The sequence below is a fragment of the Rhea americana genome, unplaced genomic scaffold, assembly GCF_003343005.1.
Source record: "Rhea americana isolate MKP2758 unplaced genomic scaffold, rheAme1 scaffold_102, whole genome shotgun sequence".
Taxonomy (NCBI): domain Eukaryota; kingdom Metazoa; phylum Chordata; class Aves; order Rheiformes; family Rheidae; genus Rhea; species Rhea americana.
Window position 1 is genome coordinate 646,776 of NW_028185062.1, and position 14,022 is coordinate 660,797.

General features: G+C 43.8%; 2 protein-coding genes across 13 annotated transcripts in view; both read right to left on the bottom strand.

Moving 5' to 3' along the window:
- Positions 1–8,358, bottom strand: part of MADD (MAP kinase activating death domain) — a 76,208-nt gene extending 67,850 nt beyond the window's left edge. For all 6 annotated transcript variants that reach the window (XM_085305866.1, XM_085305850.1, XM_085305858.1 and 3 more), the window contains exon 1: positions 8,286–8,358. The gene's annotated coding sequence lies outside the window, so the exon portion shown is untranslated. The remainder of the gene's footprint in view (positions 1–8,285) is intronic.
- A 2,587-nt stretch (positions 8,359–10,945) lies between these two features.
- Positions 10,946–14,022, bottom strand: part of NR1H3 (nuclear receptor subfamily 1 group H member 3) — a 30,754-nt gene continuing 27,677 nt past the window's right edge. For all 7 annotated transcript variants that reach the window (XM_085305999.1, XM_085305980.1, XM_085305947.1 and 4 more), the window contains 2 exons: positions 13,273–13,367; positions 10,946–12,861 (listed from right to left, as the gene is read on the bottom strand). In XM_085305999.1, the coding sequence (XP_085162125.1) occupies positions 12,715–12,861; positions 13,273–13,367 (242 nt within the window). In that variant the 3' untranslated portion in view covers positions 10,946–12,714. The remainder of the gene's footprint in view (positions 12,862–13,272; positions 13,368–14,022) is intronic.

The following is a 14,022-nucleotide window of genomic DNA, read 5'->3' on the forward strand; positions in this document are numbered from 1 at the left end:
TAGAAACAGACAAGCATCTCCTACCTCACCAGAGATTTTTTACTTTCTCTGCTTAACAGCTACGTTAATATCAAATGCTGTCAGCAGTTTTAAACTCAGAAGTATGTAACATCCTAGGAACTCCACTATGCTATTTCTTCCCTATACTATACTGTAYGGTGGTTCTTAGACTATACTCCACTTGTTCTGCTAATGCAAGRAACATATGACAGCACAGATGAGTTGAGAATACCCTCCCCCTTTAAAGTTCGATAGAAGTGTTTGACAGATCACGGAACAATTTCTAAAGTCAGAGCTGGACAGACTTGCTATACTGGTGCAGTTGCTTTATTTGTTTCTTACCATCTACCTTGGCAAGACAGTAGTGCATGCCAATGCTGTGACTCCTAAAAAGATACTAGCACTTTGGCACATGTGGGAAAGAGAGATAGTTTCAAAGCATTGCAAGCATGCCTAAGACAGACAATGGCGTATTTATTTAGTATGGTTAGTCTATAATACAGGTGTGGTTCTCTGAAATGCCTAGGCATAGTTCCAACCATAAGAAACAGTCAAGCAGAGGACAGTACTGCAGGCAGATTCTAAAAGCATCCTTCTTAGAGCACAGGCATCACTAAGTCAGGAAGAGATCTTCACAGATGAGGCAGCAGATAAATCCCAGCTATTTGCACCTTCCATACATCCGTAAAGCCTGAGAGAAATRACAAGCTAACTTAAAGAAAATTAGAGAATAAAGCATGAAATAGTTCTCGGTAATATAAAAAGCAGTCCTTGGAAACCCTGCTAAAGAACATAAAAGTCACAAAGATTTCTTCCTTTCTTAATACAGAAAGAAATGATCTTTTTGCCTTCTGAAAATAGTAGTATCACAGTCAAAGATCTTTGACAACTACATCAGTTTTCCAAAGTAAAATGGAGGTAGGTTGCACAGGGATGCTAATGTATAGACATAACATGACCAGAATTCTCTCTCAAACAAGGATCGTGCAACACAGACAGGAACCTTCTTACAGCTGCACAGGACTGAAGCTACTGATTCAGGTTCTCAGTTGCTATAGGAACAGATTTCATTGGTCTTGTCACACACTCGTCCTACAGTTGCTCCCTTCTCTTCCCCTCCTTCAGTCAAATGCTTGGGCAAAGCAGCTCCAGCACATGCAAGATCATGCAGTTACCACATATGCACAGGCTATAAAAACAGAGCCACAGGTAATCTGATTCAGATCAGTCTCCATAGCAACATGATCTTTCGTCCCCAGATCTTAGCCTGTAGGAGCTATTTATAGAGCAGCTGCAGCACTCCACCCCCTCCACTCCACCACCAAAGCACCCAGTACTGCCCACACTACAAACAAGCTTCACTCAGGCACAAGAACTGCCTGGAGGCAGCACTGAAACATAGCCCTCCTGGCACCTGCATGCCCCTGGGCCACATRACAGCTCAGCAACATATATTTAAGCCATCTAAGTCATTAATGTCTTCCATATCCATGAATGCTATAAATAATCAGAAGCTGTTACTGGTCACTAAAAGCTCAGTACCAACTGCAGCTGACAAAACCCAGTTATCCAGGTACACACCAAACACTTTCACAGGCATCTACTGCAGCTGATCCTTTACTCTTGTGCAATTAGGATATGCCAAGTGGACTAACACAAATATGTTCTCTTGACAGGAACTTTCAGATGGAAGAAAACGCAAAGGAGTAGTCCAAAGAGCACTTGTCCTTGGAGAAATACAGCTGTATCCATGGGTAGTTATTTGAAAATAATCACACAGCTGAGACCTTCAACCACTAATCATTTCAAAAAAACCCAAACAACAAAAAAACAAGGCCTTGAATTAGCTATGAGAAACAAGAATGTGAGAGAGAATGCTACATGGATAACAATATTCATGTATATTCATTTTATTCTACTATGCTCTTGGGAAAGAGTATCAGAGCCAAAAGCAAACTGTTCTCCTACACTAGTTTATATTACTCTAGTCGTTAATAAAAAGGAGAGACTAGTTTTAGCCTCAGCCCTATCTTCACTTTAAATACCTCATATTGCCAGTAGCATCTGCTCATATACTTTACAAGGGAAATAATAATAATAATAATAATAATGAAAAACAAAACAGAATGTCCCTGAATTGAGTTAGTTTGACCTTCCACAACCACTATGGTGTTAAACTCTGAATGACAACAGGACTATTCTTTTGCAAAACAGAATTGCTTTCAACTTGAGTTTTGAGCTGAGAAATTTGATCACTGCTTTTGAAAGCAGTCTAGGTGCTAGCACCCAAGAGATGCCTTCCCTTTTCAGTTCTCTATCTAGTTCTCTATTTGATAAGTAGGGCAGAGTTACCATAATACGAGCACCAGGGGGTTTTTCCAAAAGCCAAACACTGCAAGTGTACAGCCATTAAAAATTAATGCAAAAATAACAAAGTATATGACATTTAAATTGAGAGAACTGCTGGATGCAACTGCTAAATTATTCAGAGACCCTCTGTTGTCACAGTGCCTCCCCCAGTTACAGCAAGCAGCTCTAAGCCAGGAACTAAGAGGAGATATTTTAAAAGGAGGACAACAGGTAGAAAAGACACAATCTAGCCAAACAGTGAAGAACACTCCAATGATTAGTGGCTTCTTCACTCACATGGGTTTCAAGCTATTCAACTAGGATGTGTTATTCACTTAGCAGGCGGCATCTTTTACGACATCACCACCACTAAATACAGGAATTCRACTTTCTTTGCTGGAGATGGACCACATTGGTACAAATGACTTGCTGTCTGGAATCCTAACAATAAATTCAAGCTGTTTACGAGGCAGAAAAGGGCAAACTTACAACCAGCATGGAAATACTGAAACATTGCTTAGAATAATGAGGACTAGAGAATAGAAATATTTTGAATAATCTGGCTATTCCAGAATCTGGAAATTAAAAAAAAAAAATGTTTTTCCTGCCTCATCTCAGAGATATTTAATCAGAAATGCCACCTACTTTACTATTCCTTCCATCTTCATGCCTTCTCATTCTTTTCATAAACCTTGTGAAAGATCAGAGCTCCCTACTCTCAGATTGATCCYACTATTAATTCTCATGACAAATCATAGTACCAGCTGGTCAAAACTGAAAACAGAGAAACGACCATTCTTTCCTTACTAGAACTATGATACGTGGAAAGCTCATATTTGACAGACTCACCCACATGTAAATACTGGTGCAAGGGCAGAAAGGATAAGAATCACCTCAAGCAACTCTTACAGGCAGTAAGTAGTAGAACAAGGGGTTCTGAGAGGTCCTTCCAGACAAAAATAGTGCCACAACAAAGGAGGAAGAGGAAAATATGACACCTGCTAGATACAACTCTTAAGAGAAAGAGGAGAGAAATGAGACTGTCTAGAAGAACAAGAATTTCTGCACAGTTCAGTTTAACCACTATCAAGAGGAAACGGATACAGACACTACAGCAGAGTGGCTTAATGTTCTTGTGTGAAGTAATATCAGTGAATACTAATCTAGAGTCTTAATCACCTTTATCACAAAAAACACTCCCCTCCTCCTGTTATCTGATGAGATGCAAACAAGCAAAGGAGGCAATATTTCCCATCTCATCCCCTACGAGCTTTTTTTAGGGCAGGTAAAAATATCCTGGCAAGTAAAGGTGCAGGGAAGCTGGCATCAAAGCTAGTACACATGTAAGAATTGAATCAAACATCTGATACTGAAAGTAAGAAATTCAGTTAAAATGAGAAGGGCAGCAGGACACCACTATGATGCTGAACTCCCAGACATGRCAAAGAAAAGAAAGAGAAAAGACTATTCATCATAAAACAACACATAGTTCCTGAAGATCACCAGGTAAACCACAGAAATTGTTATCCCATGTGTAAAACAAGGCTGATTTCCCAATTCTCAAATATACCATTCAGAACAAATGTTCAGAAATTATAAATAAGTACAACAGAGGGATCCTGACAAAGATTATGGTATACATCAAAGGCAACGTGATGACCTGCCCTTCTTTTATGGCTGCCCAGCTGTGAAATACTGAAGGCTGTAGAGAAACGTAAAACCAAGGAACTTTGTTCCTTGCAGCTACACTGATGCTGTATTTCTCATACTGACTTGGAAACACAACAGACTCTTAACTGCAATTGCTGAGATTCTCATATAGCAAAAGAATTGCCTCAGAATGGGTAATTTAGGAGTATACAGGTGGCATTTCTCACTTTTAAATTGCTACAAGAGTAATGCTAGCAGACTGGGAAAGGTAGTAGTCATTAAAAGTAAACATGACATCTCACAATTCAGTGATTGCTGGACATCAAAAGGCACAGCTACCCAACCGGGGAGTTCTCAAGTGTAAAGAAATTTTAGAGCTTCTGGCAGTATGCAGGTCATTTCCTTAGAGTTTTGTTGGGTTTGGATTTTAGTTAGTTATTCAAGTCCTAAGAGACAAATCAGGAGCATGTTTCTTCGTTACAAACAGTGATTTTCATGTGGTCATGACAGACTTAAAGGCCTCCAGTGACAGAGAATCTAATCTCTCTAGAAGTATTTTCTAGCTCAGACAACAGGGCAAGGATTAGCTGAATTATCTGGGTTCAGTTATATAGAGCAAACAGATTATCAAAAGAATTTTTTCATAGAACTTAAGGTGGAGAAAGAAAGGCAGCAAACCCTTTCAGGAACAAAAAATATAATTATTCCACAGATTAGTAGATTATCCCATTAAAAATATTCTCCATGAATCAGTACCTTATGCAGTTCATTTTTATTTCCTTGGGTCACCAACAATGCCTTTCCTTCATTCGTATTTATACCTTGAAATAGTTGGAGATTGTTTAAACTGGGGAAGTGATATTAATCTTACAAATCAAGTTCTTTCATTCCTGTTTCTAAATCCTCTCCTCACTGCTGCAAATATCCAGTCAGTAGCTGTATTCTGTATTTTCTACTAGTGCATAGAATAAGAACATCAAAATCTTTCTGCTAAGGAGCTACTCARAAGTTAACGCAGTACATCCTAAGTGCACCCACAATAGAGCCAAAGGACATCGGTAGGAATTAATCTGGGTTGTAACATATGCATTACTATCTCCAGTTCCATCCTAATGGAAAGGAAACAAAACATTCAACTCTATTTTGACAAAAAAAAAGTATCAATTTCTGTCTTGAGGGTATGATAGTACTATCTACTTTGTATAAAAYACTGCAACCTGAAATGGTAGCCTAATCACTAAGCTTTGCCATTTGTTACCCACTCTCATGCACTAAATCTCCAACAGTACCCCTTCCTCCTCCCCCTGCAAAAAGGTCATTCCTCTAGCAAGCAGATTTTCTCTGATAGTTCTTCCCAGACATATTAGCTCAAGTGCTGTAAATTAAAACAGCGAAGAGAGTCATCTCATTCAGCAGCATTTGTGACTTGCTAAATTAATACCTACGATTTTCATAAATACTTGCTTTTTCAACTATCTCCTTGCAAAAGATGTTAAATAGACGAGACCGAACATCTTTCCAGAGGTACRCTGTAGCATATCTTGGCTATCAGTAACTTTAATTAATTATTTGATATAGCCTGAGGTAAGAAGGAAAAGTGACAAACTATGAACATCTGCACCTCTCTCCCCAAGCCAGATCAAATCAAAGCCAACTTTATTTCAATTAGGAGGATGATCTGAACAAGCATTTTAGTAAAACTTAGGATCCATGGATGCTTCTACCATCTCTATTGAACCATCAATCCTGAAATTCTAAATAAAAAAAGATTACTTTGGCTATATTGGCAAGGTTTATTGCTAAAAATTCTATAGACCTTTATTTGTCCATCTTCAACAGTCCTTTCAAAGTTGGACTTCATTTCATATGTACACTGTCACCCTTCAGAAGGATGATGGAACGACATCAAGGTCAAAGAAGAGTTTTACCTGCAGAATATTTACTCTTTGTTAGTTTCCACAAAAACTTTGAGCTAGAAGACCTATTTTTGCTATCTGCTACACAGCCTTTAGTTCACCATCATTCATAACTTTGCCATATAATACACACATCATCAAAACTACCTTGCCATATTATGCGCTCCTATATTTGAAAACATTTTTTAGTGGAGATACTATTTTTCTTTTCCTCTTTGTGCATCCAGTAAAACTAAAACTCTTAAAAGCAGCAACAGTGTAAAAACTAATGCAGCAGGACTGTGAAACTTACAATTTGAAAGACTAACCTGCATATTTGATGAAAATACACAAGAACGGGCTTTTAGTACAGCTGCAGCACCACCAGATAGGTATGCACAATGTCTTTTAGYGCAGACAAGGCTATCTTATTTTCTAAACAAAAATGTTCTAGAGACTTGCTGATGATTTTACATTTTATTAAACATATGGTAAGATAGTTAAGGAATATATGATTAATTCCAGGGTATATTAAATTTGGTTTGAGAGCTATATTTTTTCTAACTATATGACAGTAAAGCAAAAGAACAACTTCATAGCTGGAATAATCAATCTATTTCGTTTAACATAACATCCTATTAAATGATAGCAAAATCAAATCTTGCAAAACTGTATTTTAGCTATGTTAGTTGCACTGGACGCTGTTTCTGATATGTTAGGTTTGCAGATTTTCACACAGTGCTGATAACAGCAAGTACTGAAAACGTCTGAACACAATCCTCCGTGATRTGCTCGAGGTAACTCTGCTTGACCATGAGGGTTGGACTAGATGAGCTCCAGAGGTCCCTTCCAACCACAGCCATTCTGGGATTCTGTGATACTTCTAGTCTCCATCCAGAATAGTTCCCAAAGTTCAAGCACTATTAAGGACAAAAATGGAAGTAATTGCCAAATAACTGTACTTGAATGACTCAGGTTCCTCCCTTACAGGAYCCTCAAGACACCACCATACATTTTCTCTCCACTAGCTTCTGCCTACTAGTAACAAGGTTCTGCAGACAAGTGATGCTGCAAAGAGCACAGCAAGGACACTTGAGAGCACATGAACAGAAATGCTGACCTGAACATAGAGAAAATGGCTGGCTCACACAGGGAAAATAAAATGTATTGGTAGATTCACAGTTCTGTGCCATCTCTGCAGGCAGAGGATTTACAGGTAATGCATGTTATTCTGCACATGTCTGAAAAGAGTGTGTTACATGGGTGAGGCTTATGCTATACCTAAGTTTAGGAAAAAAATGGACAGAACAAAGTCAAAGAACAAATCAGTTTCCTCCAACGATTATCATTACTCAAAGCGCTTCTTTACCATGACTCCACACAAATAGTAGTCGTGGACCAGGCTTCCTCTCCCATCTGAAAACAGGAGTGGGAAACGCAGAAAGACAGTGATATTTGCCTCTAAGGGAGAGTGCTCCTGATTTGCAGGTTATTTTACAAGAAATTACCTAATACAAAGTGGATCCCTGTTCTATCGCTTTGGAGAATGACATGACCTGCTGTTTACAAACCAAAGAGGAGAAACACCTTTCCAGGTACATTACTACGCATATTTCTCTACACGGCATGCGCGCCTAACTGCTCCAGRGGAGGCCAGACCTTCCTCCGCCGCCCTCCTTACCTGGCCTAACTGTCCTGCCCGTTTCCTCCGGACAAAAAAGGAGGAGAAGCCGCAGCAGCCCGGAGGCCCGCGCACGGCCCTGCCCGGCGGGGAACGCCGCCGGGCTCCCCGCGCCGCCGCCAACGGCCGCGCCGCCGCCGCCAACGGCCGCGCCGCCAACGGCCGCGCCGCCAACGGCCGCGCCGCGGGGCCCCCCCCGCCCCGGCTGGCGACAGCAGCACCGCCATTTCCAGGGCCAGCCTGCCCTGACACGCTGCGGTCCTCTCGCTCCGCCTGAAAGCCGCAAGCGACCCCCCCGGGCGCCGCGCCCGCCTCCCGCCCGCGGAGCGTACCGGCGCCACCGGCAGCTCGCGCATGCACCGGGCAGCCCCCGGCGGAGCCCCGCGGCCTCAGCCCGGGCCGCCCCCCAACGCTGACCTGAAGCCCCCTCGGCCGCCCAACCCCTGCCCTCCTCCCGCAGTGACCTTGCCGAAGGACTCGCCTCTGCCCAAGCATCACCACGGCGCCGAGCCAGGCCGGCAGCTGCGGCGGAGGGCAGAGGGCAGCCAAGCCGCGGCGGGAGGCGCGGGGTGGAGATGGCCCCGCAACCAGCTGCGCGGGGAGGCAGGGGGGAAACCCGCCGGGCACGCAGCCCGCCCCGCTCACCTCCGCACCCCACGCTCGGTGGCGGGAGCTCCGCGCCTTTGACAAGTGCACGCACGGACACGCACCTCACCGCAGCCGCGCCCAGACCCGCGCCCGCCGCCGCGGCGGGGCTGCCCGCGCCCACCTGCGCCGGCGCCCCCTGGCTGCTCTGCGCCGCGCGGCCAGTTCCGCATCGACATCCAAGACCGGAGCGCACCACCGCCGCCCGCGGGGGGGGGTGGTGGTGATGGAGCGAACCACTCGCACCGACGGTGAAGGGGGGGAGAGCCCGAGAGTCGCCTCATGAGCCTTCCGCAGGGCGGCGCTGCAGCTCGCTCGCACCGCCCTGCCCCCCCCACCCGCACCCCCGGAGAGGGGGCGCGCGCACAGGCGGACTGCGGGGAGGGGGGCGGGGCTTCCCCAGCGCCGGTGTGGCCGCGCGCCCAGCGGCGGCGCCGCCTGAGGTAACGGCCGGCGGCCGCGGTCGCTGCGGGCGGTTGCGAGCCTCTGGCAGGCCGAAGGGGTGATAAAGCCCCTCGGACACGGCTGCCTAGAGCAGCTTGCCCCCAGCTCGGCGTCGGTGAAGATAACCTCGAACATTTTTCGCCAAATGAGGTGTCAAATTACCGCTTTCAAAGCCAGCGCAGGCGACCAGAAGGTAGAGGCGTCACGGCAAAGGCTGGCTTCGGGCAAGCAAGGCAAAGGGGAGTGACATGGATAAGGAAGCAGTATGTTGCAATAAGGGATACAGTGCTGTGGACTTTCAGGATCCATATATACGTTGAGCTACTTATTTGCTGGTTTGCTGCTGGCTTCTTAAGATCGTAAGAGAATTTAATTATTAAAAGCTTAAGGTGCAGCTTCTTGAATTTTTATAAGCTCTCATAAACTGGTACACTGCACAATCAAATCCATTTAACAAAACCAAAATTACTAAAATAAACCAAAAATGCAATCAAAACTACCACAAATATCCTAGCAGTAAAAAAAAGCATTCAATAAGGTGCAGACCGGTAAAATATTGTATCTGACATTCAAAATCTGTATTTTTCCCCCATAGCAGGACTGAGATTTCAGAAATACACCCATCTTTTCCTCCTCCCCCCCCCACCACCTATTTGACTGCACTGTGGGCAAGCACAGTCATTGCATAATACCAGAGTCAACAGGGAACACACAGAGGACTGTAGTTCAAACACTCCTGGATTTTTGCAGTGACCAAATTAACAAAATTATCTTGAAACAGGGTACAGACCTACAGCGTCAGGACTGGGTCCCATCCAAGCCTAGGAAGCATTTTGCAAATATGCATATGAAGACGTCAAAGGCCACAGATCTCAAGGAGAGTTTTTTTTCCCCACCACTTACTTGAGCTTCTTGGGCTAACCTGGGAAGCTGCTATAAAACTCAAAACTGATTTACGCTTTAAAGAATGTGAATATCTACATGAAGGACATGTCTTTGGTTACATTACAGCAGAACAGGACGGAGAAGCCAGAAGAGGCATAGGAAATCACCATTTTCACCACTGACCTCCACAGCAACATCATTGGTTGTAACTTGGAAACTCCTCATATTGACATGCAGTTTCTCCTCTTCAAGTTAATGAGACAGCTGCTTACCAGAAGCAGCTTCATTGCTACTGACTCTTCTGACTGACACTTGCTCGCAGATCCTTGGACTACAGCCCAGCTGCCCTCTAATCCACCCGGGGCAGCCTTGAGCTCTCAAGCTCTTCACATTACTCCCCACTCTTATTCTACTACAGTCCCTTCTGGAGCTATTCCTATTCCTTCTCATCTGGTTTAGTACTTACAAATATATTTGTGGAGCTCTAAATTTTATACTCAGTAATGCAGAGATTTTAGCAGAATATCTTGTCATGTGGAGACTTGCTGAAATGACAATTATAAATTGAAGATGCCCTTCCCTCCCCTCTTTGGCAGGGATCTTCAAATACTTCGGGACCAGCTAGTCATAGAATCAGTAAGGTTGGAAGGGACCTCTGGAGATCATCTAGTCCAACCTCCCTGCTCAGCAGGGTCACCTAGAGCATGTTAGACAGGGTTGCATCCAGGCAGGCCTTGAATATCTCCAGAGAAGGAGACTCCACAACCTCTCTGAGCAACCTGGTCCAGGGCTCCATCACTCTCACAGGGGAGAGATTCCCCCTCACGTTCAGGCAGAAATTCCTGTGGTTCAATTTCTAATGCTGGACAGCTCTTTTTTTCCCTTTTTCTACCATTCTCTTTGTTCATATGAACAGCTAATCCTGTTTCTCCTAAGCTAATTATTTCTGTTGTTATCTGCACTAGACATCAGCTAGGATCCTGGCATAATTTGCTCAATAACTAGAAGCACAATGAGGTGATATTTCAGTTTCGTTGAGCCTATGTTTTGTTGAGGCTACGCAGAAAATAGAGTGGACCACATGGAACAAAAAGGTTGAATTCTGAAAGTATCTGTATAAGTCACGATGGAGTATGCATGCATAGTGCATGGTCTTCATGATGTACACTTAGTCCACTTCACCTATTTGCCAACTATGGCACACAGCAAGATGCACAGAAAAGCAAAATCTCACACCAAAGGTTGAAAGAAACTGCCTGGAATTGCACTGTTATTCCCCTTTCTCTACTTTCTGCCCTTCTCAACTGATAACTTCACTTTCTTATTAGCTAGGAATTTGTTAAATCAAGAACTTACTCCATCTTCCCCCAGTCTAATGATGGCACATCACAGAATGTCAGAATCCTGTATTAGGCTTTATTCTTTTATATAAACATTAACATTTCTCAAACAGATTAGTTAAAAATACAGATTTAAACAAGAAATTTTGCAATTGCAATGAGTTATAAAAAACAACAGATTATTTTACAGATTGTTACAAGTGCTTTACAAAGGTGCAGAGTGAAGGCCAGTGGCAGGGGACCAACCTCAAGTGCAAAATGGACACAATACCCTCACCACGGGCATAGCGCTCAGATACACAGCCAAAAAAAAAAAAAAAAAAAAAAAAAAAGCCATGTGAACCTAGGCTCTTGGGATGCTCACCGGGCAAGCAAACACAGACCCCTATGAGAGAGAAGAATCATGAGACCAAGCTACCAGGGTACTCAAGGTTACATCTCTGAGATCAGCCACAAGATGATGTTTCTTGGCAAATAAGGAACATATTTTTGCAACAGTGTATTTCTCTTCTGTCAGACAAAATATTGCTATAAATCCTACAATACTTACAATTGTGAATACTTAAGGACTGAGGGCATAAAACTAGTGTGGATTCTCACTGTGCCCAAAGTGGAAAAGAAAGGATACAGGACCTAAGTGTCTTTCTAGAGCAGTCAACACTCCTTATACAGCAAGGACCTCCATATCCCAATCACTAAGTACCTTGGAAAGACTTTGACAAAAGGAAGAAGAGGCAAGCAGATCTGGTTACACTCAACATTCCTGTAGCCCATGATCTGAGAGTTGTGTAGCCTGTAGCTTAGACAATGCCCATACTTCACTAAATGCAGCATGTTCTCTCTCCTTGGCTGATACATCTTCACGATCTTCTTGGAATACATGCCACACGCTCCAAATTCTTGAAAGTTTTTGAGATCCTTCCATCACACCTACCTTGACTAGGTATCAGTCCTTCCCAACTTACTGTCTTCTCTTCCACCCCCAAATATAAAATCTATATCCTGATTTTTTGAGGTGCAGTTTTCCAGCTGTTAGCAAATCAAAGGTAAAGTGAACAGGCTGAGAATCAGTATAAGATAAAGTGGTAACGCATTATATAAAAATCCACTACTTTATGCCTGACATCTTTCTGATGTACGAATGTTCCCTACCCAGAAGGCCTTCACGTTAGATAAAGGACACTACCCATTCCAGGAATCCTCTTTCCAAAGGACAGCCAGAATGAAAGGGCAACTCTAGAGATGAAGTCTCATAATAAAGAAATAACAACAGCTACTTCTCTGGGAATCTTCGCAGAGGGCAGCACATAAAGAGATATTACTTATTGGAAACCCAGTGAAACCCCTAGAACATCCACATTGACTTCCCTGAGCTCCTCAGATCCAGGTACACTGGGGACCCTGCAGAAGCCTTTTGAAGCTCGGTTACTCTCAATAGAGAGGTTTTGGCAAGTTCCTGCAAATTCACTTTCATAATCAACAAGAGAGGAAAGGATCAGTGGGCAAATCCCCAGGACATGCTTAGAAAAGAGAGACTCTGAAGAGAGAGGTGTATGTGTATATGGGGAGGGTCTTCATTTCTACCGTTTTCAGATATTTAACGTCATCCATTTGGGGTGTGGGCACTACATCAACCCCCCCCCCCATCTGATCTACCCCAGCTGCCTCCTACATAATCTCATGACATCACTGAAACCCCAGGCCCATCGCTCCCTGCACTGCCTAGCCCAGAGTTCAGTGCCTGGAAGAGGGTAGGCTGGCTTCTTGCTAGCAAAGGCTGGGAGATGGCATTATCCCGACACATCAGTGCCCTGGGAGCATGCAGTCACTCATGCACATCCCAGATTTCTGAGAGCAGAGGAGGGAGTTTCTTGTCCTGCAGCCGAAGGGCAAACACCTGTTCAGAGTGGACGCTACTTAGTGTCCGAAGACTGACCAGCTTCATTAACATCCGTGGAAACATCAGGTGGTCCTGCAGGATCACACAAAAACACTGCTCTTAGTAAATCTACACCAAAACTTTGCTAAAACAAACATAAATATTGGATGCCACATTGTAAATATAATCCTGATTTTGTCTAAAACCAGCATCCGTCAGGAGGTGGAAGTGTAAAGGAAGGAAGAGGAACACTATACCATGCCCCAGAACTCCAGATTCAAGACCTTCCAAGTTGGCTAAACTACATAACACAATACTGGACAGCAGGCTGGGACATTTCACAGATCCTCCATTTACAGCAGCTACCACACAGTCACAAAAGGATACAGCTTGAGGGTAAAGATGGCAAGAGAACTACTACAAGCAGTMCTGCAGGATCAGTGGCTGCATAAGCATAAAAAACAGTTTGCATCACTCCCTGGGATGTTCAAGTCAGGCACTTACATTTGGTCTGTTGATGCAAATATAAGAATGAAGGGCTTCCACGTAGGTGTGCTGCAGCCTCTCCACCAGGGACTGGTCCTGCACATTCGGTCGGTCTGCCAAAAAGCCGGTTAGAAGTGAGCAAATTGCCGCAGGCAGCCTCACCTAGACTAACCCCAGATCCTCAGTATGCTCCTTCCCCACAGCCTCATCTAGCATTCGCCCAGTATAGCCAGGAGAGTCATCCAAGACTGGCAGTTTTCCGTCATGTTAGTTTTCTGTAACTGTTATTTCTCAGTCATGTTCACTGAACATGGTGAGTCGGACCTGAATCATTTAGAGGTAGGAAGTTACAGAGGCCAGACAGCAGCGTCAAAATGTATTTGGTCGCATGTCTCTGCCCAGAGAAGATAAGAAGCTGCAGTTATTCAGAAAAGGATAGGTCAGCTTCTCCAGTAACCAAGCCAGTGAGAAAACAGAATCAACCTCCCTAGATTTTGATCTTTCAGGTTACAAGACACAGAAAACATAAGCAAAGAGAAGAGGCYGCTTCTTTGCAAAGCCCTTTCCTGGCCCAGAACCATACTGGTCTTGCATCCAAAATATTTTTATTTGACCACTAGATGTCATTCATGTTGCATGACCTGCATCACATCAGAGAAGTGGCAAGCACAGTAAAGGGACAATAAAACAACAATTTCTAAAGAAGGAAGATTCATATTGGCAGATYTGGTACACACTTTTTCATGAGAATGCAATCTGCCTTCCTGT